We start from the raw sequence: 24,407 nt of genomic DNA, 5'->3' as shown, positions 1-24,407 counted from the left end.
CGTTTGCCTTTTTTTCCCTGATCGTTCTCCACATTTTTCTCAAATTCACAAGATCCCTCCAATTTCCATTTCCTGACTATTTTTCTTCACTTCCTTTCTTGGCCCGAGATGAGTTCTTACAAAAAGCGCTACTGCCCTCCAGTGGCCAGTTTTATTGCTTTAAAATGAGTTTTGAGCATTGGGCATTGCAGTTTAGGTGCAAAAGAACCTAGAGATGCCTCTTGTCAAAAAAAAAAAAAAAAAAAAACTAAAAGATGTATAATTACTTTTTTGGGACACTGAAACAATTAAAAATAGAATGTATTCATACGTTTTTCGGAGCAAAAGCATTAATAAGTAAGTAGCGATATGGGGCTGGAAAACATGCCTAACTTGATGTATCTGTAAGTCAAATTAGAAAAAAATGTTTTTTTTGTACCCAGAGTTCTTTGGGTGTTCTTTCAAACATGCACACATCTGCCATGTCTATTTTGTGCTTTTCTGACACCAAAACATTCTCGCACTCGTCCATAGTGAACCACGCAGTCTACCAGAGCTATCTTCAGCACTTTCATTTACTTTACTTACAATTTGGTAAGTAACTATTCTACTTTTTTTTTAATTAACTGTCACATTGCGCGACAGTTGAAAAATGTAAAATATTGTAGCGACTGTTATCTATGTTCTACCGGGGTGCACATTTGAGACCTTGGCACCTAGGGAGTTAGTTGGATCCTCCTCAAAATTGGTGAGACTGTTCATGAGACATATGCAATCTAAGGTTCTCAAAATAGTAAGTTTTCATTCAGGGGCTTGACCTGGGTGTGGTGTCATAGCGCATAGCGTGACAGTTGAAACAAAAAAAAAAAGGGTAAAACATTATAGCGACTGTTATCTATGTTCCACCGCAATGGCTGATGGGTCGTCATTGTAACCACGACTGAGCAGTGCTTGCTGTTGATATGTCATGTGTGTTCCGTTCAATAAAGTGTGTTGTTTCTTGGGGTTGTGTAGTGTATGGGGCACAAGAATAGCAAGAGTTAAGAACAAAAGCCAGTCTCTGTCATTCTTCTCCACGTCCTAATAGACGCATTTCATTTAAACCCGCCCCCTCCCACTTCAAATGGATTGGACATCTATGGCAGTCAATTTTGGTTTTCAAGCATGCAAATGTAATAATTAGGATATCAATGAGATATAAGTAAAAGAAAATACTATTAAATACTTACATTAAACATTAAACACTTACATTACACTCCAGCTCCATGCTTTGGAAGGCACTGATTGTTTTGGGGCTGTTTGTCACAAGCACTAAATGTAAGTTGATAAAAAAAATAATAAATAAATGAATAAATAAATAAATAAATAAAAAAGTAGCGAGGCACTGCAACGCAATGTGTGGTCTTTCTCTGCTATGAAATCCTAGTGTTGTGAACGGCAAGCCGTTGAGGCGGATCCAAATCACAGACCAAGAAACAGAAATAGTGAACGTTTGTATTTAATAAGTACAACAAAAGGAGCACGCCAAAAATGCGGGTTTAACAAACTGAGAGAGCACGCCAATAAACGCGAGTGTAATAATAAAGTACAACAAAGGGAGCACGCGAAAAATGCGGATATAACAAACTGAGAGAGCACGCCAATAAACGCGAGTATAATAATACAGTACAACAAAGGGAGCACGCGAAAAATGCATGAATATAACAGTACAAGAATCTAACTACCAAGCCCAAAAGAGCACTAGTGTAAAGATGACCAAACCAAAATACGACCGTAGAACGTCGGGAAACTCGAAGGCTGACGATGAACACACAGGCGGTAAGCAAGGCAAGTAGTAAGCAAACAAGCAATAGTCCGACACTCGCAGACTGTGGCCGGAGTCCTTAAATAATGAGCGCTCCAAATGCGCCACAGGTGTGTTGCAACGGCCCCGCCCATCCAGCTGAATCAGATGCTGGAATGAAAAAAGAACTGAGAAGGCATACAGATATGACAGAACCCCCCCCTCAACGGACGCCCCCTGGCGGACCACCTGGTTTCGTGGGATGACGAGAGTGGAAATCCCGCAGCAGCGACGGATCGAGGATCCAGGAGCGGGGGACCCATTGGCGTTCCTCAGGGCCATAACCTTCCCAGTCGACCAGGTACTGCACCCCCCTACCCCTCCTCCTTGAGTCGAGAATGGCACGTACCGTGTACACCGGCCCACCGTCGATTACGCGAGGAGCAGGAGGAGGCACTGGCGGAGGGTTCAGGGGACAGGTGGAGACTGGCTTGAGCAGAGAGACGTGGAAAACTGGGTGAACCTTCATCGAGCTGGGAAGCTTCAGCCTTACAGTCACAGGGTTCACCACAGCATCAACAGCAAAAGGACCCACGAACCGAGGGCCCAGTTTCTTTGAAGTCCCAGCCAGGTGTAAATCCCGCGTTGACAGCCAGACCATCTGGCCTGGGCGATAGACTGGAGCGGGCCGTCGGTGGCGATCAGCTATCTGCCGGTTGCGGGCCGCCGTGCGGACTAGTGCAGCCCTTGCGTCCCTCCAGACCCTATGGGCCCTCCGCAGGTGCACCTGGACAGATGGCACGATGACTTCGGCTTCTTGGGAAGGAAACAGTGGAGGCTGGTACCCATATGCAGTCATGAAAGGTGACCTCCCAGTAGCAGAGGAAACAAGGGTGTTGCGCGCATACTCCACCCATGGGAGGTGCGATGACCAGGAGGCCGGATGCAGTTCACAAACACAACGGAGGGCGGCCTCTAGCTCCTGGTTGACCCGTTCCGTCTGCCCATTGGATTGTGGGTGGTAACCCGAAGATTTGCTTGAGGTGGCCCCCAAAGCCTTGCAGAACGCTCCCCAGACCTGTGAGACAAACTGGGGCCCTCTATCAGAGACGAGGTCGCACGGGATCCCATGAGCCCGAAAAACATGTGTCACCAGCAGGTCAGCGGTCTCCAGGGCTGAAGGCAACTTGGGAAGTGCGACGAAATGCGCCATCTTGGAAAACCGGTCCACCACCGTCAAGATGACCGAACAACCCCTGGATCGTGGAAGACCAGTGACGAAATCGAGCGCAACATGTGACCAGGGGCGAGTTGGAACAGGTAACGGATGGAGTAAGCCCGCTGGAGCACGATGGACTGGCTTGCCCCGAGCACAGACGGAACAAGCAGAGACATAGTCAGTGACGTCCTTGCGCATGCCTGGCCACCAAAACCGCTGGGAAACGAGGAAGAATGTGCGGGACACACCCGGGTGGCAGGCAAACTTCGAGGAGTGGCCCCACCTCAGCACTCCTGCGCGCTGAGCAACTGGGACGAACAACTTGCCGGCAGGGCAGCCCCCAGGTACCCTAACCCCTCGTAAGGCTTCTTCCACAAGACGCTCTACTTCCCAACGTAGGGCGCCAACGATCAGATTCTCGGGAACAATAGACTCCTCTGAAGACCCCTCCTCCGCTGCCTCATGGAGCCTTGACAGCGCATCGGGCTTCCCGTTCCTTGACCCTGGACGGTAGGTAATCTGGAAGTTGAAACGGGTCAGGAACAATGCCCAGCGGGCCTGGCGAGAGTTGAGGCGCTTGGCTGCACGAAGGTATTCCAAGTTCTTATGGTCTGTGTATATCTGGAACGGTACCTCAGTGCCCTCCAACCAGTGTCTCCATTCCTGCAATGCCTGGACTATAGCGAGCAGCTCCCTGTTGCCAACATCATAATTCGCCTCGGCCGGGCTGAGGCGGCGGGAGTAGAATGCACAGGGGTGCAGCCTCTGGTCGACTGCAGACCTCTGGGAAAGGATGGCCCCCACTCCGGAACTCGATGCGTCAACCTCGACCACAAAAGGGAGATCTGAGTCAGCATGAACAAGGACAGGTGAGTTTGTGAACGCTCGTTTAAGGCTTACAAATGCGGCCTCTGCCACAGAGGACCACACAAATGGTCGCTTGTTAGAGGTCAACCTGGTAAGGGGCTCGGCCCTCATACTATAATTGCGGATAAAACGCCTGTAAAAGTTAGCAAACCCGAGGAAACGTTGTAATTGTTTACGTGAGGTGGGGGTGGGCCACTCTGCCACCGCCTGAATTTTTGCTGGATCAGGCCTTAGCTGCCCTTTTTCCACAACAAAACCGAGAAACTGCATTGACTCACGGTGAAACTCACACTTCTCGGCCTTAACAAACAACCGGTTTTCCAACAGTCTTCGCAGAACTATCCGGACATGTTGGTGATGTTCTTGCAAGCTTCTGGAGAAAATTAAGATGTCATCCAAATAAACAAAACAGAACACATTTAGCATGTCCCGCAATACGTCATTAATGAGGCTCTGAAACACTGCGGGCGCATTTGTCAGACCGAAAGGCATGACCAAGTATTCAAAATGCCCAAGCGGGGTTTTAAATGCGGTTTTCCACTCGTCTCCTTCACGAATCCTGACCAAGTGGTAAGCGCTGCGCAAGTCTAATTTGGTGAAAATGGTGGCAGATTTTAGCGGCGCGAAAGCCGAATCCAACAACGGTAACGGGTATTTATTTTTAACAGTAATCTCGTTGAGACCCCGGTAGTCGATGCACGGTCTAAGTCCCCCATCTTTTTTGCCAATGAAGAAAAACCCCGCCCCCAAAGGAGAGGACGAAGGGCGAATAAGGCCCGAAGCCAAGGAAGAGGATATGTATTCCCTCATAGCTTCCTGCTCCGGTCTAGAGACCTTGTATAATCGCGAACTGGGCAACGGTGCATTGGGCAGCAGATCAATGGCACAGTCGTAAGGACGGTGCGGGGGCAGGGTACCAGCCTGCTCTTTACTGAATACACGCTGGAGATCATGATACTCGGCGGGAACATTTTTCAAATTAGCAGGCTCGGTAGCAGTTCTTTCTTGACCGGGAAGTAGACACGCCGAACGTAAACAGTGCGCATAACAGAACGTACTCCAAGCAACTATTTGAGTCTTCGCCCAGTCAATATTAGGATTATGCACTTTCAACCAGGAGAGTCCCAGCACGACCGGAGCCGATTTGCACGGCATAACCCAGAAGCTACGGGCCTCAAAATGATTCCCGGACAACTTTAATTTGAGCGGGGGCGTAATAAACTTCACGTCCGCCAGAGGGCGCCCATTGAGGTCTAAAACCCTTTTGGGCCTAGCGAGTCTTATTAAAGGACATTTAAGCGCGTCAACAACACTCTGGTCTATAAAACAGTCATCTGCCTCTTTGCCTTTAACCGGATGATCGAAAACTCTCACGAGCTCAGTCTTAAAAGTTTCAAATGAATGACGGATCGCGGGTCTTGAGTTGCTTACCGCCATGGCCCATGTTGCAGCTTTACCGGCAAGGAGGCTCATTGCATACGCTACACGGGATCTATCACTCGCAAACGTTTGAGGTTGTTGGTCGAACACAAGGGAGCACTGGTGCAAAAATAGTTGGCAAGCACCTGCCTCTCCCTCATAACGATGGGGGTGTGGCAACAACGGCTCCCGAAAAGCTGCCGGCGAGCCCACTGGAGACGGGGTGGATAGATCGGGCGCCGCGGCAGCGTCAACGGGCTGTACAGGTGACGTCATATTCTCAATTCTTGTAGTTAGCGAGCCGATCACATTCACTAATGCACGCAATGACTGATCATTCCTGCTGATCATATGCCCGTGTTCCGCGAGCACATGTCGAATACTTTCTGAGTCTGTGGGATCCATATGGTCGGACTATTCTGTTGTGAACGGCAAGCCGTTGAGGCGGATCCAAATCACAGACCAAGAAACAGAAATAGTGAACGTTTGTATTTAATAAGTACAACAAAAGGAGCACGCCAAAAATGCGGGTTTAACAAACTGAGAGAGCACGCCAATAAACGCGAGTGTAATAATAAAGTACAACAAAGGGAGCACGCGAAAAATGCGGATATAACAAACTGAGAGAGCACGCCAATAAACGCGAGTATAATAATACAGTACAACAAAGGGAGCACGCGAAAAATGCATGAATATAACAGTACAAGAATCTAACTACCAAGCCCAAAAGAGCACTAGTGTAAAGATGACCAAACCAAAATACGACCGTAGAACGTCGGGAAACTCGAAGGCTGACGATGAACACACAGGCGGTAAGCAAGGCAAGTAGTAAGCAAACAAGCAATAGTCCGACACTCGCAGACTGTGGCCGGAGTCCTTAAATAATGAGCGCTCCAAATGCGCCACAGGTGTGTTGCAACGGCCCCGCCCATCCAGCTGAATCAGATGCTGGAATGAAAAAAGAACTGAGAAGGCATACAGATATGACACCTAGAAAGGTGAACGCCCACATCGAGTGATGCTTGGATGATGCGTGCCGGCCAATCAGCGCACAGATTCAAGTAAACGAGTAAACCCGAATGGGTATTCGGGTATTTTGGATTGAATGTGCAATTTTTATCGATTTACAGGGTGCACAATTGAGACCTTGGCAACTAGGGAGTTAGTTGGATCCTCCTCAAAAATGGTGAGACTGTTCATGAGACATATGCAATCTAAGGTTCTCAAAATAGTAAGTTTTCATTCAGGGGCTTGACCTGGGTGTGGTGTCATAGCGCATAGCGCGACAGTTGAAACAAACAAAAAAAAAAAGAGTAAAACATTATAGCGACTGTTATCTATGTTCCACCGCAATGGTTGATGGGTCGTTGTTGTAACCACGACTGAGCAGTGCTTGCTGTTGAGATGTCATGTGTGTTCTGTTCAATAAAGTGTGTTGTTTCTTGGGGTCGTGCAGTGTATGGGGCACAAGAATAGCAAGAGTTAAGAACAAAAGCCAGTCACTGTCATTCTTCTCCACGTCCTAGTAGACGCAATTCATTTAAACCCGCCCCCTCCCACTTCAAATGGCTTGGACGTCTATGGCAGTCAATTTTGGTTTTCAAGCATGCAAATGTAATAATTAGGATATCAATGAGATATAAGTAAAAGAAAATACTATTAAATACTTACATTAAACATTAAACACTTACATTACACTCCAGCTTCATGCTTTGGAAGGCACTGGCTGTTTTGGGGCTGTTTGTCACAAGCACTAAATGTAAGTTGATTTAAAAAAAATAATAATAATAAATAAATAATTTTTTTCAAAAAAGTAGCGAGGCACTGCAACGCAATGTGTGGTCTTTCTCTGCTATGAGATCCTAGAGAGGTGAACGCCCACATCGAGTGATGCTTGGATGATGCGTCCCGGCCAATCAGCGCACAGATTCAAGTAAACGAGTAAACCCTAATGGGTATTTGGGTATTTTGGATTGAATGTGCAATTTTTATCGATTTACAGGGTGCACATTTGAGACCTTGGCAACTAGGGAGTTAGTTGGATCCTCCTCAAGAATGGTGAGACTGTTCATGAGACATATGCAATCTAAAGTTGTCAAAATAGTAAGTTTTCATTCAGGGGCTTGACCTAGGTGGGGTGCCATAGCGCATAGTGCGACAGTTGAAAAAAAAAAAAAAAGTAAAATATTATAGCGACTGTTATCTATGTTCCACCGCAATGGTCGATTGGTCGTCATTGTACCCACGACTGAGTAGTGTTTGCTGTTGATATGTCATGTGTGTTCTGTTCAATAAAGTGTGTTGTTTGTTGGGATCGTGCGGTGTATGGGGCACAAGAATAGCAAGTGTTAAAACCAAAAGCCAGTCTCTGTCATTCTTCTCCACAGCCTAGTAAACGCAATTCATTTAAACTCTTAGGATGGACCATCCCCCCCACTTCAAATGGATTGGACGTCTATGGCAGTCAATTTTGGGCATTACAGGTCATTTGCTGTTAATTTTCAGTCACTTTCTGTTGATTTTAGACATTTCCGGGTCACTACCTGTTGATTTAGTGGCATTTCTGGGTCACTTCGTGTTGATTTTGAGCTACAGAATAGGATGTGACCTGAAAACTTCCTCGAATGAATAAGCAATGACTCAACGTCAACAGAAAGTGACCTGTATATGCCCCGAAATGAACAAAAAGTGATCTGTATATGCCCCCGAAATTTTGGTAGCATCCTATTGGTTTTGGGGTATTTCTGGGTCACTTCCTGTTGATTTTGGGACATTTATGGGGCGTTTTCTGTTGATTTTTGGCTGTTGAACAGGAAGTGACAGGCAAATGTTCCAAAATGAATGGCAAGTGACCTACGTGCATTCACCCCTTCCCAGTCTAAATGCATTGGGCGTCTAGTGCAATGGCAGCCATTGAGTTAATAGAAAGACTATTCTAGTGGAAGATATTTGGAAGTAACTTGTTGATTTCTATTTTTTTAAAACAGTGTAAACCATATGTTGATTCTTGGCAGGAGCATATCGATAACTGTGAAAGAATATATTTTACTCATGCTCATAAAACACAATTATTAGCTGCTGTGAAAGTATATGCTTACATGTGAGACTAGTTCCCTTTTGTCCCAGCTACAGCTAAGTTCCCAAGGTCGTACCTTACGATGTTTTTCTGTGGAAAATTCCCAAGTTCAGCTGTAATGAGTTTCACTTCTGTTTCACAGTAAGCATCCAGTTTTGAGAAACAACACCAAATAAGGAGAAGCAGTTGGAGCTGACTCACTTCCCAAACTGTTGCTATTCTGAACTAACCAATCATCGCGCACCACATACCCACTGTTATGATATGTTTCTGACCATGTGACTTTAGAAAATAAAAAGGTTGCGCGGGCTTCAGAGGGTGGGAGGAAGACTTTTGCGATGCTAGACTTTGCATCTTCTGAACCCCGTGTGCACGTTAAATCTTGAACCAGACTCGAGTGATTCCTGACTGCAAGTGATTTCATCCCCGATAGGTGGGAGGCACCTCTCCTTGTGACTGTCATTAGAATAGAATACTCTTGTGCGTTTTATTTTCTTACAATAACCTTTTGGGATACAAACTACCACAATATATCACTACTTCTATCTTTTGTCTCGCCACTAGTAGCCGTTGCGTTAAAGTGGATTGGACGTCTATTGCCATCAATGGCAGTGAATAAGTAATATCACCCTGGTAACTTGTCATTACCATAAATAGCATTACCTCTCATTGTGCATCAACTGGTCCAGATATGTGAGTGAATTTCAATTACACGCCCATAAAAACAATAAGATTAATTTTGCATCCTGGCGTGATTCATTTTCCTGTTAATGACTTGTCAGTGGGTTTAATCCATAAGGAGCCTCCAGGCATTCACTGGTCTTTCAAAAAGGGTCCACTCACTATTCTCGGACACCTCCAGGATGTAGCGGATGAGCGGGCTGTTGCCGTCGAAGGCCTGCGCCCACGTCAGGTTGATGGCGCGCTTCTCCGTACGGCTCAGCACGGCGATGGGGTTCTCGGGGGCATGGGGGAGTTGCCTGGAGCCACATAAAGAACATGGCATGCTCATTAAAATAATGATGTTAATATTGTATTTCATAAAGAAAAAAATATTGTGTTCTTTCACTTTAAGCTCCAGTAATGGGCAAAAATATTGGAACTAAACTAAGGAGGAGCAGGAGAGATGATCGATGTGTGTGAGGAAACTAAACTCAACTTAACATAAGAACTTAATTACTGTATTTAGACACAGTGGGATGAAAAAGTATCTGAACCTTTTGGAATTTCTCACATTTCTACATAAAAACACCATCAATTGTGATCTTTGTCAAAATCACACAGATGAAAAAACAGTGTCTGCTTTAACTAAATTTAGGTTTTTATATAGTATACATTTATGGGTTTTCATATTTTAATGACTATAATATGTAAACAATGACAGAAGGGGGGAAAATAAGTAAGTGAACCATCACATTTGATATTATGTGGCCCCCTCTTTGGCAGCAATAACTTTAACCAGACGCTTCCTGTAGCTGCAGATCAGTCTGGCACATTGATCAGGACTAATCTTGGCCCATTCTTCTCTACAAAACTCCTGTAGTTCTGTCAGATTCTTGGGATGTCTTGCATGAATCGCTGTCTTTAGGTCATGCCACAGCATCTCATTGGGGTTCAAGTCTGGACTTTGACTTGGCCACTCCAGAACGTAAATTTTGTTCTTCTGAAACCATTCAAAAGTTGATTTACTTCTGTGTTTTGGATCATTGTCACAATGCAGCATCCATCCTTTTTTTTTTTAGCTTCAAATGTCTGACAAATGGCCTCAGGTTTTCCTGCAAAACATCCTGATAAACCTTTTAATTCATTCTTCCATTAATGATTGCAAGTTGTCCAGGCCCCGAGGCAGCAAAACAGCCCCAAATCATGATGCTCCCTTCACCATGCTTCACGGTGGGTATGAGGTGTTAATATTGGTGAGCTGTTACATTTTTCCTCTACACATGACGTGTGTTACTCCCAAACAATTCAACTTTAGTTTTATCAGTCCACAAAATATTTTGCCAAAACTTCTGTGGAGTATCCAAGTGCCTTTTTGCAAACATTAAACGAGCAACAATGTTTTTTTTAGTCCCATGAACACCATTCTTGGCCATAGTTTTACATATAGTTGATGTGTGCACAGAGATATTGGACTGTGCCAGTGATTTCTGTAAGTCTTTAGCAGACTTTCTAGGGCAGTGGTCTCCAAACTATTCCACAGAGGGCCGCAGTGGGTGCAGGATTTCATTCCGACAAAACAAGACCACACCTTTTCACCAATCTGGTGTTTTATAAGTGTAATCAGTTGATTGCAGTCTGGTGCAGCTTGTTTTAGTAGAAACCACATTGGTTAAAAGGTCTGTGCTTGATCGGTATGAACAAAAACCAGGACCCACAGCAGCCCTCGAGGACCGGTTTGGAGACCCCTGCTCTAGGGTTATTTTTTTACCTCTCTGAGTATTCTGCACTGAACTCTTGGCGTCATCTTTGGTGGACGACAACTCCTTGGGAGAGAAGCAACAGTGCCCAACTCTCTCTATTTGTGGGCAACTTCTCTGACTGTCGACTGATGAACATCCAGACTTTTAGAGATGGTTTTGTATCCTTTCCCAGCTTTATACAAATCAACAATCCTTGATCGCAGTTCTTCAGACAGCTCTTTTGACCGAGCCATGATGCACATAGGAAAATGCTTCTCATCAAGACAATTCTTACCAGGTGTGTGTTTTATAATGGGCAGGGCAGCTTTAAACCACTCATCAGTGATTGGGCACACACCTGACTTAAATTGTTTGGTAAAAAAATGGTTTCAATTGCTCTTTAGGTCTCCTTATAGGCAGAGGGTTTACTTACTTATTTTCCCCCTTCTGTCATTGTTTGCATGTTTTCCTCATTAAAATATGAAAACCTATAAATGTTTGGGTGGTTTCAGTTAAAGCAGACACTGTTTTTACATCTGTATGATTTTGACAAAGATCAGATCACATTTGATGGTAATTTTATATGGAAATGTGAGAAATTCCAAAAGGTTCAGATACTTTTTCATACCACTGTGTGTATGTATGTATATACAGTGTGTATATATTTACTGTATAAATACAGAGGTAGCCCTTCAGTAGGACCCCACTTGTGTGATTTCGACTTTACGACGCTGGAGTCTCATCCACCATTTTTTTTTGTTGTAACTTTTGTTTTATGATGTATGCTTTTATTTTGACGCAGGAAGCGTACAGCAGGTAGTATTTCCACGAGTAAAAGCACATATACACACAAAAAAGAACATATTTGCGCACACGAAGAACAGCGCGCACACACACAAGGAAAAGCGTATTTGCTCCTATGAAGAAGTCGCCGAGAGAGAGAGAACTTGCTGGCTAGCTAGGACTTAGCTCAAATGTCTTGGTGAGGACAGTAAAATGACATATAATACAGGTTTTGGATAGTTATTTTGAGATTTAGGGGATAATCAGAGGTACTTGAGGGTGAATTCCGATTTTCACGGAAATTCAGGTTACGTCGCCAGCGTACAAAACGGAACTCCTTTATTTATGTACATAAAGTGTATACAAAAAAAAAAATTATATATATTTTTCTTCGTTGATACGTCATGATCATGAGCGTTTTGATCATCATAAAATAATTTCTCTCGAATTATACCACCGAAACATTTTGACAAAGTACATTTTAGCCTCATTTTATTGAAAAGAATGGTTCAAAATTAGAAGTCTCATATTTAGATTTTAGTAAAATAACTAAATAATTTCAGTAGCGACTGATCATATCAGTGAGAAAAAATACATTATAAATAAATTATATTTCAAAATATTTCATCTGCGTCTACGCCATTTCCCGAGTGCATGCTGTAATGTGAAATCAAATTGAATCCAAATTGTACATTCGTCGGCGATTAAAGGCTAATACGTGGAAAATCCCAAAGGTGGTGTTCAGCCACACTTTCACGCATCTCATCAGATCAACTTGCAATTTCTTGGATCAAACTTCCTCTAAGCCGTCAACTTATCTTCCACGTGATTTCCCAGCTGACGCTTGAGTGCTTTTTACAAAGTGGGAATTTTCGCTATCGGATCTCGACGCCATCGCGGGCCGACACCCGGGCGCTCACCTGACTCTGAGGTGGGCGCTGCGGGAATCATTACCGCCCACGGAGGTGACGCGGCAGGTGTACGTGCCGATGTCGCCCGACCACGTCTGCGAGATGTGGAGGGTGCCCTCGGCGTCCAGTCGCAGGCGCGGCGAAGCGTTGGCGTCCAGCGCTTGCCCGCTCTTCTCCCACACGTAGCTGACAAACAAAATACAACATTAAACAAGATCCTTTAATGATATACTTCCCACAAACATGTAATTATAAGACTAAGACTGGGAAATATCGGCAACTGATGAATTGAGTCAAGGGCAGCGAGGAGTAACGTTAGCAAACTGACAGGCTGATATAAAATGCCATTTATTCATTTACCGTATTTTCCGCACTATAAGGCGCAGCTAAACAGTGGCGCCTCCAGAAATTTTTCATAGGGGTGGCCAGATGGGGCAACTTAAAATCTTGGGGTGGCCAAAACTAAAAGCCATAATTTCAGGTTTTCATTATATTATTGCAGTAAAAAGGTCAGGGGAAAACTATCAAAAAGACTTAAGGACAAAGCTACTGATATATTTTGGTGTATTGTCTAATATTTAATGTTACTAATGATTTAATGTGCATAGTCCATAACTGTCCAGTCAACATTTTGAGTTCCACAACAATTCTGTTTTATTGTGTTATGTATATATTAGGCATAAGGTGTACATTTAACTAGGGCTGTCAAACGATTAAAATGATTCATTGAGTTAATTACAGCTTAAAAAATAATTAATCGTAATTAATCGCAATTCCAAACCATCTGTAAAATATGCCATATTTTTCTGTAAATTATTGTTGGAATGGAAAGGTAAGACAAGACGGATATATACATTCAACATACTGTACATAAGTACTGTATTTGTTTATGATAACAATAACTCCACAAGATGGCATTAACATTATTAACATTCTTTTTGTGAAAGGGATCCACGGATAGAAAGACTTGTAATTCTTAAAGGATAAATGTGAGTTTGTATATTGTGACAAAATATTGCCATCTAGTGTATTTGTTGAGCTTTCAGTAAATGATACTGTAGCGACTTAACTGTTCTGCCGAAATGCATGATGGAAAGTGGTGCAACCATGACTGTGTGTGGTGGCTGCAAATTCTATATCTTCTCTGCGTTGGGTAGACTACAGAGTGTTAAGAAAAAGATCAACTCCTGTCATTCTTCCCCACGTCGCTTCCCACAATATTTATAGTTGCTGTGGGAGAGATGACAAAGATTTTGCCAATTAAAAGCACGGCCCCAATGAATGCTTGTATCTACTCCACTCTGTCTCTTATCTCTGTATATGAGTAAAACGGCGCCATTGCAGGCTGTTTGCGGCAATGCGTGAATGAGTCATACCGCGAATGTGTTAATTGCGATAAATTAATTAACAAAATAAATGCATTTATTTGGGATTAAATGCATAACTGATGCTAAAACAATCTAACGATTTTCTGGCAAGCGGGGTGGCCAGTGAGGTGGCCAACCAATTTATAGGGGTGGCCGTGGCCACCCCTGGCCATCCCCTGGTGGCGCCACTGCAGCTAAAAGCCTTCCATTTTCTCAAAAGCCAGTGCGCCTTATAATCAGATGCGCCTTACACAGTAAGAAACAGAAGTATTTGCACCCTTTGTCATTTTGCAAGTTCACCCACTTATTATATATTAGTAGAGGTGTGAAACTTCATGCATTTCCACTCACGAAGACATAATCTAAAAATAAAATCCAGATATCACATTGTATGATTTCTAAAATAATTTATATGTAATTTACTGGAGTTCAAAAGTATTTGTACCCCTGAGAATCAGCAATAATTATGACATTAAAAGAGTTCTCAGTATACCTTAAAAAAAAGTCCACCTTTACACCATGAGTAACCACCCATCCACCTCCCGTTTGAGCTCATTATTGTTACCCGTGCACCCCACAGTCAGTCATAATCCAACTGCTACCATGAGCAAGGTCAGAGAGTTTTTGAAAGACACCAGAAAAAAAATTGTTGAGCTCCACATACAGTGGGGCAAATAAGTATTTAGTCAACCACTAATTGTGCAAGTTCTCCCACTTGAAAATATGAGAGAGGCCTGTAATTTTCAACATGGGTAAACCTCAACCATGAGAGAAAGAATGTGGAAAAGAAAACCCAGAAAATCACATTGTTTGATTTTTTTAAGGCTTTATTTGCATATCATGGTTGAAAATAAGTATTTGGTCAATACCAAAAGTTCATCTCAATACTTTGTTATGTACCCTTTGTTGGCAAAAACGGAGGCCAAACGTTTTCTGTAACTCTTCACAAGCTTTTCACACACTGTTGATGGTATTTTGGCCCATTCCGCCATGCAGATCTCCTCTAGAGCAGTGATGTTTTGGGGCTGTCGTTGGGCAACACGGACTTTCAACTCCCTCCACAGATTTTCTATGGGGTTGAGATCTGGAGACTGGCAAGGCCACTCCAGGACCTTGAAATGCTTCTTACGAAGCCACTCCTTTGTTGCCCTGGCTGTGTCTTTGGGATCATTGCCATGCTGAAAGACCCAGCCACGTCTCATCTTCAATGGCCTTGCTGATGGAAGGAGATTTTCACTCAAAATCTCTCGATACATGGCCCCATTCATACTTTCCTTTACACAGTTCAGTCGTCCTGGTTGCAGAAAAACAGCCCCAAAGCATGATGTTTCCACCCACATGCTTCACAGTGGGTATGGTGTATGGTGTTCTTCGGATGCAATTCAGTATTCACAGAACCTGTTTTTCTACCAAAAAGTTGTATTTTGGTTTCATCTGACCATAACACATCCTCCCAGTCCTCTTCTGGATCATCCAAATGCTCTCTAGCAAACCGCAGACGGGCCTGGACGTGTACTTTCTTCAGCAGGGGGACACGTCTGGCAGTGCAGGATTTGAGTCCCTGGCGGCGCATTGTGTTACTGATAGTAGCCTTTGTTACTGTGGTCCCAGCTCTCTGTAGGTCATTCACTAGGTCCCCCCGTGTGGTACTGGGATTTTTGCTCACCGTTCTTGTTATCATTTTGATGCCACAGGGTGAGGAGGGAGTTGAAAGTCCGTGTTGCCCGACGACAGCCCCAAAGCATCACTGCTCTAGAGGAGATCTGCATGGAGGAATGGGCCAAAATACCAGCAACAGTGTGTGAAAAGCTTGTGAAGAGTTACAGAAAACGTTTGGCCTTCGTTATTGCCAACAAAGGGCACATAACAAAGTATTGAGATGAACTTTTGGTATTGACCAAATACTAATTTTTCCCCATGATTTGCAAATAAATTCTTTAAAAATCAAACAATGTGATTTTCAGTTTTTTTTTTCCACCTTCTGTCTCTCATGGTTGAGGTTTACCCATGTTGACAATTACAAGCCTCTCTAATCTTTTCAAGTAGGTGAACTTGCACAATTAGTGGTTGACTTAATACTTATTTGCCCCACTGTAGCTGGAAAAGGCTATGGGACAATTGGAAAACAGCTTGGTGAGAATAAATCAACAGTTGCAGCAATTGTTAGAAAATTCAAAAGGCTAAACATGACTGATAATCTACCTCGGACTGGGGCTCTATGTAAAATCTCCCCTTGTGGGGCATCACTCATGATAAGAAAAGTAAGGGCTCAGCCCAGCCAATGACCTGAAGAGAGCTGGATGCACAATTTCAAAGGCTACTGTCAGTAGAGCACTACAGTGCAATGGTTTGAAATAATGCACTGCTCAGAAGGTTCCCCTGCGAAGGCCCCTCAAGTTTTCCAGGGACCATCTGAATGATGCAGAGGGGTCGTGGGAGAAAGTCATGTGGTCAGATGAGACCAAAGTGGAACTTTTTAGTGCAAACTTTACTCGTGTGCGGAAGAAAAAGAAGGATGAGTACAATCCCAAGAACACCATCTCTACTGTGAAGTGTGGGGGTGGAAACCTCATGTTTTGGGGCTGCTTTTCCGCAAAAGGGACAGGACGACTAAACTGTATAAAGCAGAGGATAAATGGTGAAATCTATCGTCAGATTTTGAGCCACAACCTCCTTCTCTCAGTCATAGACTTGAAATGAGCCGTGGCTGGATCTTCCAACATGACAATAATCCGAAGCACACAGCCAAGCTGACCAAAGAGTGGCTGCGTATCTTCTGGAGTGTCCTACAGGGTGGCCCAAAAAAAAGTTTACACTCAGTTGACTGCTTGTTTAAAAGCCATTGAAACATATCTAAATAGGTTGTCATGCTTAAGTGATTCATTAAGGTCACTCAATGCAGCTGGTAATCTCTCGTCTCTACAATTCTTGTGCTTCTGCTGAAAATGAAGAAAACTTTAGCTGTACCTGAATTGCTGCGTGCCGGTCTGACACCTACTGAGATTGCAGCAAATCTGAGAATATCCAGATGTGCAGTCTACAAAGTTAAAAAGAAGCTGAAAGATACTGGAACAGCTTCACGAAAACCTGGGTCTGGAAGTGCCGATCTGTGCGGACCAAAAAGTTGAATGACAAGGTGGTGTGTGGCCACCCCAGAGTCCAGATCTCAATCCCCTGGATTATAGCATATGGGCAACTGTGGAGGACAGTGCCTGTAAGAAGCCACAAACTTCTGTGGCAGCCTTGGAGAGGTCCATTGTTAGATCTTGGGAAAAGATGATAGCATCCTACATAAAGAAGACCTGTCAAGCGTTCCGCAGGCGCCTGGAGGCTGTTGTGACACTTAAGGGAGGGCACATTGAAAAATAGAGTGTACTGTACATGTTCTTTACAATAATGTATAATTTGTGATTAAATTCTAATTCTAAGATGAATAAACATGGCATTTAAGTTGTATTATGGCAGTGTAAACGTTTTTTTGGGTCACCCTGTAGTCAGTCTCCAGACCTCAATCCAATAGAAAATCTTTGGATGGAGCTGAAACTTCGTGTTTCTCAACAACAGCCCCGAAACCTGATAGATCTAGAGAAGATTTGTGTGGAGGAATGGGTCAAAATCCCTGTTTCCATATGTGAAAACCTGGTGAAGAACTACAGAAAGCATCTGATCGCTGTAATTGCAAACAAAGGCTTCTACAATAAATATGAGCACTGATTTCCCCGGGGTACAAATACTAATGAACAGCAGTAAATTACAAAGCAATTATTGAGAAATAATACGATGTGAGTTCTGAATTTCTTTATTTTTTTAAGATTATGTCTCTATAAGTGGAAATCATCATCTATAATTGAAATTTCAGACCTCTATCTATTTTCTAAGTGGGGAACTTGCAAAATCACAAGGGGTGCAAACCCTAGTATTGTTTAATCATGACATGACATTCCCTTTAGCTTAGCTTTCATCTAGTGGATGAATAAAGCTACTATAACTACAACAACAGGGTGACCCAAAAACAAGTTTTTTAACAATCCAATAAAATGAAAGAAATTATTTATTCATAGCATTTACTCTTAAACATACCACTTAAGAAATACTAATAGAATTTTCAACAATGTGCCATTTTCGCACCATGAATGCAAATGGTCCCCTCACATAACAAATCCCAAGCATCTTAGTTTGGAGACATCTAATGGTCAATAAAGAATTTAGTGCTGTGACGATAAATCGATTAACTCGAGTAAATCCATTAGAAAAAAAAGATTCAAATTAAATTTTGCTGCTTCGGGTATTCGTTTAAATAAAGTGGCATTGTAATGTTTTGTTTTGTTTTGAAAGTGTTCACATTTTGTTTTATTAATTTGGGTGAATACACTGCTCTCTAGTGGCAACAGCGAATATGAAATAACTCATTTTACATGGCTGAATCCAGCTGCTCCCTGTTAAGACCAACATAAATCAAGTTTTCGTTTGAGCTAATGTTATTTCAATGCATTCGTAATTTAGTTCATATGTTTATTTTAGGGCTGTCAAACGATTAAAATTTTTAATCGAGTTAATTACAGCTTAAAAATTAATTAATCGTAATTAATCGCAATTCAAACCATCTATAAAATATGCCATATTTTTCTGTAAATTATTCTTGGAATGGAAAATAAGACAAAAGACAAATATATACATTCAACATACGGTACATAAGTACTGTATTTGTTTATTATAACAATAAATCAACAAGATGGCATTAACATTATTAACATTCTCTTAAAGCGATCCATGGATAGAAAAACTTGTAGTTCTTAAAAGATAAATGTTAGTACAAGTTATAGAAATTTTATATTAAAACCCCTCTTAATGTTTTCGTTTTATTAAAATTTGTAAAATTTTAAATCAAAAAATAAACTTGTAGCTCGCCATTGTTGATGTCATTACACCATGCTCACTCCCCAAACCATAAAATCATTTGGACCCAAGCGCCAGCAGAGGGCGCCAAACAACAAAAAACAAGTAACAAGCAGACATTAGACTGCTGTCATTTTAATCTGAGCGTGGCATGTGCGTTAATTGCGTCAAATATTTTAACGCGATTAATTTTACAAATTAATTACGGCCCGTTAACGCGATAATTTTGACAGCCCTAGTTTATTTAGCTGTTTTGTGTGGGAATATGTGTTTGAACAATTTGTTAAGAGCATCGTAAAAAAAAAAAAAAAAAGCATTTTACAGCATTTAAGCTAGCTGACTTTTCCTATGTAAGTTAGCTAATTGTTCTTTTGTTGTACTTAGATCCTCATTTATTTATTTGTTTCTATACTATTTGAGGCTTTAAATTTTTATTGCCTTATCCGATTACTCGATTATTCAAACTAACTAGTTCATTAATTATTGGACTACTAAAATAATCAATAGCTGCAGCCCTAATAAGGATAAGTGCTGTGCTAAGCTGTGACCAGCTCTTGTACAAAGGCAGAAGACTTCTACATTCATTTTGAAGGCAACGTGCATATTGGCCCAAAACCGATCATGCAAAACCGATGTCAATATTATTGTATATAATTTTACAATGCTTTTATCGGCCGATATTATCGGCTACCCTATAATAGCTGACAACTCTAGAAATTATGTATAAGTTAAGCTTATTATTTTCCTCAAGGTGTGACAGTACAGAGGTGCCTGTCGAATTCACACATGCACACGCATGCCTTTCCCCACGTGCACGTTCCCCACACGCAGGAGGGCCGATGCAGTGATTAATTGTGACTGTTGGGGCTCTCAAGCTAATCTCCTCAGCGTTGCGTTTAATTAAAGGCACCGTCTGAAGTTATTACTCTGTTTACATATTCTTGTGTTTACCACCGGCGCACGATCGATGCCGCCGGGCCCACAGGTGACAGACACTCTAATCACCGGGCTCCGTAGATGGCGGCCCCGGCTCCGCGAGGCGCGCCCCCACTCGACAACACGACGGCAACATCCCACGGGAGGTCACCGGGGGGCGGATCGGCGGCGATGAGATCGAGCGCTGATTTCACAAACTCATTAAGATAAGACGCGCTTGTTTTGCACGGCTGACACGCCGGAGCGACGGCTCGGCGCCTTACCTGACGCTGACGCTGGGGTCGTGGGTGACGCCGCAGGCCATGACCGCTTTGGTCCCCTTGATGACGCTCTGGTCCTGCGGCGGCTTGGTGATGCGGGTACGTGCTGCCCAAACACAAGAAAGAGCGTTGGAGCACAAGGTTATTGACTTGGACTGAATAGCATTCCTCATTCAAACATGTCTAAGTTATAACTTGATAGACAGGATAACTTTACTTTCTTTTCAAAAACAACCCATTGAAAGGAATAGTCAAATACACTGTATGGACAAAATTGAAATGCTATTCAGCACATATGCGTTTTGACGGTGTTTGCAGAACAACATACCGTAGTGTATGATATATTAAGTCATGTTTTGTGATGACTTAAACACAAGAGTGTAGGTTTGGTCTCAATATTGGTAGGGATGATATACAGTGGGGCAAATGAATATTTAGTCAACCACTAATTGTGCAATTTCTCCCACTTGAAAATATTAGAGAGGCCTGTAATTGTCAACATGGGTAAACCTCAACCATGAGAAACAGAATGTGCAAAAAAAAATTGAAAATCACATTGTTTGATTTTTAAAGAATTTATTTGCAAATCATGGTGGAAAATAAGTATTTGGTCAATACCAAAAGTTCATCTCAATACTTTGTTATGTACCCTCTGTTGGCAGTAACGGAGGTCAAACGTTTTCTGTAACTCTTCACAAGCTTTTCACACTCTGTTGCTGGTATTTTTGCCCATTCCTCCATGCAGATCTCCTCTAGAGCAGTGATGTTTTGGGGCTGTCGTTGGGCAACACGGACTTTCAACTCCCTCCTCAGCCCGTGGCGTCAAAATGATAAGAATGGGGAGCAAAAATCCCAGAACCACACGGGGGGACCTAGTGAATGACCTACAGAGAGCTGGGACCACAGTAACAAAGGCTACTATTACTATGACGGCAAGCCGTTAATGTGGATCCAAAACACAGACCAGGAGATCAGTAGAGCGAATGTTTGTATTTAATGAGTACAACAAAGGGAGCACGATAGGAAACGTGAGTATAGCAAAGTAAAACTGAGAGAGCACGCTAAAAAACGCGAGTATAACAAAGTACAACTAAGAGAGCACCCAAGATGGCGTGAATATAACAGAGTACAAAATTCCAACTACAAAATCAAAAAGAGCACAAAATCAAATAAGATCAAACCAGAACACGACCGAAGAATGTCGGGAAGCACCGAGGATGACGATGAGCACACAGCGGTAAGCAAGGCAGGTAACAAGCATATGCAATAGTCCGACACTTGTGTATGGTGACAGGAGTCCTTAAATAATAAGTGCTCCTGATGCGTCGCAGGTGTGTTGTGCAGCCCCGCCCATCTAGTTGATTCATGTGCTGGAATGAAGGGAAAATAACTGAGAAGGCACACAAACGTGGCAACTATCAGTAACACAATGCGCCGCAAGGGACTCAAATCCTGCACTGCCAGACGTGCCCCCCTGCTGGAGAAAGTACACGTCCAGGCCCGTCAGCGGTTCGCTAGAGAGCATTTGGATGATCCAGAAGAGCACTGGGAGACTGTGTTATGGTCAGATGAAACCAAAATAGAACTTTTTGGTAGAAACACAGCTTCTCTTGTTTGGAGAAAAAATAATACTGAATTGCACCATACCCACTGTGAAGCATGGGGGTGGACACATCATGCTTTGGGGCTGTTTTTCTGCAGAGGGAGCAGGACGACTCATCTGTGTAAAGGAAAGAATGAATGGGGCCATGTGTCGAGAGATTTTGAGTGAAAATCTCCTTCCATCAGCAAGGGCATTGAAGATGAGATGTGGCTGGGTCTTTCAGCATGACATTGATCCCAAACACACAGCCAGGGCAACAAAGGAGTGGCTTCGTAAGAAGCATTTCAAGGTCCTGGAGTGGCCTAGCTAGTCTCCAGATCTCAACCCCATAGAAAATCAGTGGAGGGAGTTGAAAGTCCGTGTTGCCCTACGACAGCCCCAAAACATCACTGCTCTAGAGGAGATCTGCATGGAGGAATGGCCCAAAATACCAGCAACAGTGTGTGATAAGCTTGTGAAGAGTTACAGAAAACATTTGGCCTCCGCTATTGCCAACAAAGGGTACATAACAAAGTATTGAGATGAACTTTTGGTATTGACCAAATACTTATTTTCCACCATGATTTGCAAATAAATTATTTAAAAATCAAACAATGTGATTTTCTGTTTTTTTTTCGCACATTCTTTCTCTCGTGGTTGAGTTTTAACCATGTTGACAATTACAGGCCTCTCTAATATTTTCAAGTGGGAGAACTTGCACAATTAGTGGTTGACTAAATACTTATTTGCCCCAGGCTAAATAATTAATGCAAAATAAGTCTGTATTGATTTATACTAACTTTCACACTGCAAATTACAGTACAACGTCTTAATCTGATCATTTTTCTGTTAAAGGCTACTTAAAAGATGAATGCGTCAGATTTTTCCACTTACTTTAAGTAAGTATTAATGTATTGGCCCGAATATTAGTGTTTTTTTGCATTGAAATAAGACTGAAAAAGTGGGGGTCGTCCTATATTCACGGTCTAGACATTATACCCATTCACGACGCTAGATGGCGCCAGATATCATTGAAGCGATGTTCTGTCATGACAGATCTCTGCTAGTCTCAAGTTTAACCAGTTTGCATTATGTTATTGCAATGTTTTTCCATATTCATCCCTTAGAGGGTGAAAAGCTCGGTCATCTGGGAGGGACTCAAGGTTGAGCCGCTACTCCTCCGCCTTGAGAGGAGCCACCTGAGGAGGCTTGGGCATGTGGTTTGGATGCCTCCTGGACGCCTTCCTGCAGAGGCATGTCCGACTGACTAGAGGCCCCAAGGACGACCCAGGACACGCTGGAGAGACCATGTCTCTCGGCTGGCATGGGAACGCCTTGGGATCCCACCAAAGGAGTTGGTTGAAGTGGCTGGGAAGAGGGGCTTCCATGCTAATGCTGCTGCCCTTGCAACCCGACCACAGATTAAGATGTAGATAACGGATGGCTGGATGGACTTTAGGGGACATTTCAGTCGATTTACGAGTATTTTTAGATTACTTTTAGGGAGTATATGGTACATCAAAAGTATTTTAATCGCAATTCACTTATTCTGGTTTGGTTCACTTTATATAGTATTTACCTTACTTTTAAGGAGGATCGCGCGACATCTAGGCGTATTTAGATAAGTGTACTTTTCGAAAGTATTACGGTGCATTAAGAGTATTTTAATCACTTTGAGTATTTCAGTTAATGTAGAAATTATTGTGGTGCATGTATGAGCATTTACAGTACTTCTAGGGTGCATCATGGTACATCTTGAAGTACAGTGCTGCTCAAAAGTTTGTGAACCCCCTCAACATTTTGGAATTTTCTATTATTTCAACCTGATTTCCTAATCAATCAATTCAGTAGTTTTTTTTTGTTTTTTTAACAGTTGTGTTGTCGAGACTAAATTAAAAAGAGTTTTCATCAACTGATGTAGGTGCAAAATTGAACTGTTTGGTCACAACCAAAACCGCCATGTCTGGCGAAAAGTCAACACTGCATACCACCAAAAGAACCTTCTCCCAACAGTGAAGCATGGAGGTGGGAATGTCAAGATCTGGGCTTGCTTTTCATCCTCAGGACCTGGACAACTCCACATAGTCCAGGGAATCATGAATTCTGAGGAATATTGTCAAATCCTAGAACATAACCTGACGCCATCTGTTTTGAAGTTAAAGCTTGGCAGAAGGTGGATCATGCAACATGATAATGATCCAAAGCATTCCAGCAATACAACCAAGGAATGGCTGAAAAAGAAGAAGATTCGTGTTCTGGACTGGCCCAGTCAAAGTCCTGACCTAAATCCCATTGAAATGCTGTGGCGGGACCTGAAGCGAGCAGTTCATGCCAGACGCCCATCAAACCTCTCTCAACTGACTGCGTTCTGCAAGGAAGAATGGGCAAAAATCCCCCAAAGTAGATGTGAGAGGCTGATTAGTCACTACAGAAACCGTTTGGTTGAGGTAATCTCTGCAAAAGGAGGCGCAATATCCTATTAACTGAAGGGGTTCACATACTTTTGCACACATGATATCTGAGTTTTTCTTAAATCAACCACTTTTGTTAAATAAAGAATGACAATATAACTATTTCTTTTGTTTCAGTCCATTATTTGGAATGTCAGTATTGTGGATTTGGGTATAACTTAACATTTAATAAGGTTATTTTAGTTTTTTTTACAAAAAATCTGACCATCGCTGTGGGGTTCACAAACTTTCGAGCAGCACTGTATTTAGATTATTTTTCAGGTAGTTTTCCCGTACATCTAGGAGTATTTCAGTACAATTATGAGTATTTAAGTAAGGCTTAAAGAGCATACGACAGGAGAAAAAAAGTCTTAAATGGCATTATTATGTGAATTAGAATCATATTTTGAGACGATTCGACTATATACAACAATTTAGCAAAGCGCAGATGACGAGAAATTAGTCTTTTAATCTGCC

General features: G+C 42.6%; 1 protein-coding gene across 2 annotated transcripts in view; it reads right to left on the bottom strand.

Moving 5' to 3' along the window:
* Positions 1–24,407, bottom strand: part of sdk2a (sidekick cell adhesion molecule 2a) — a 438,915-nt gene that overhangs the window by 104,372 nt on the left and 310,136 nt on the right. For both annotated transcript variants that reach the window (XM_057817593.1, XM_057817594.1), the window contains exons 13-15: positions 19,902–20,004; positions 12,449–12,625; positions 9,187–9,323 (exon numbers count right to left, since the gene is read on the bottom strand). In XM_057817593.1, the coding sequence (XP_057673576.1) occupies positions 9,187–9,323; positions 12,449–12,625; positions 19,902–20,004 (417 nt within the window). The remainder of the gene's footprint in view (positions 1–9,186; positions 9,324–12,448; positions 12,626–19,901; positions 20,005–24,407) is intronic.

This window comes from Corythoichthys intestinalis, chromosome 16, assembly GCF_030265065.1.
Source record: "Corythoichthys intestinalis isolate RoL2023-P3 chromosome 16, ASM3026506v1, whole genome shotgun sequence".
NCBI classification, from domain to species: Eukaryota; Metazoa; Chordata; class Actinopteri; order Syngnathiformes; family Syngnathidae; genus Corythoichthys; species Corythoichthys intestinalis.
This window is presented reverse-complemented; position numbering and strand designations above follow the sequence as displayed.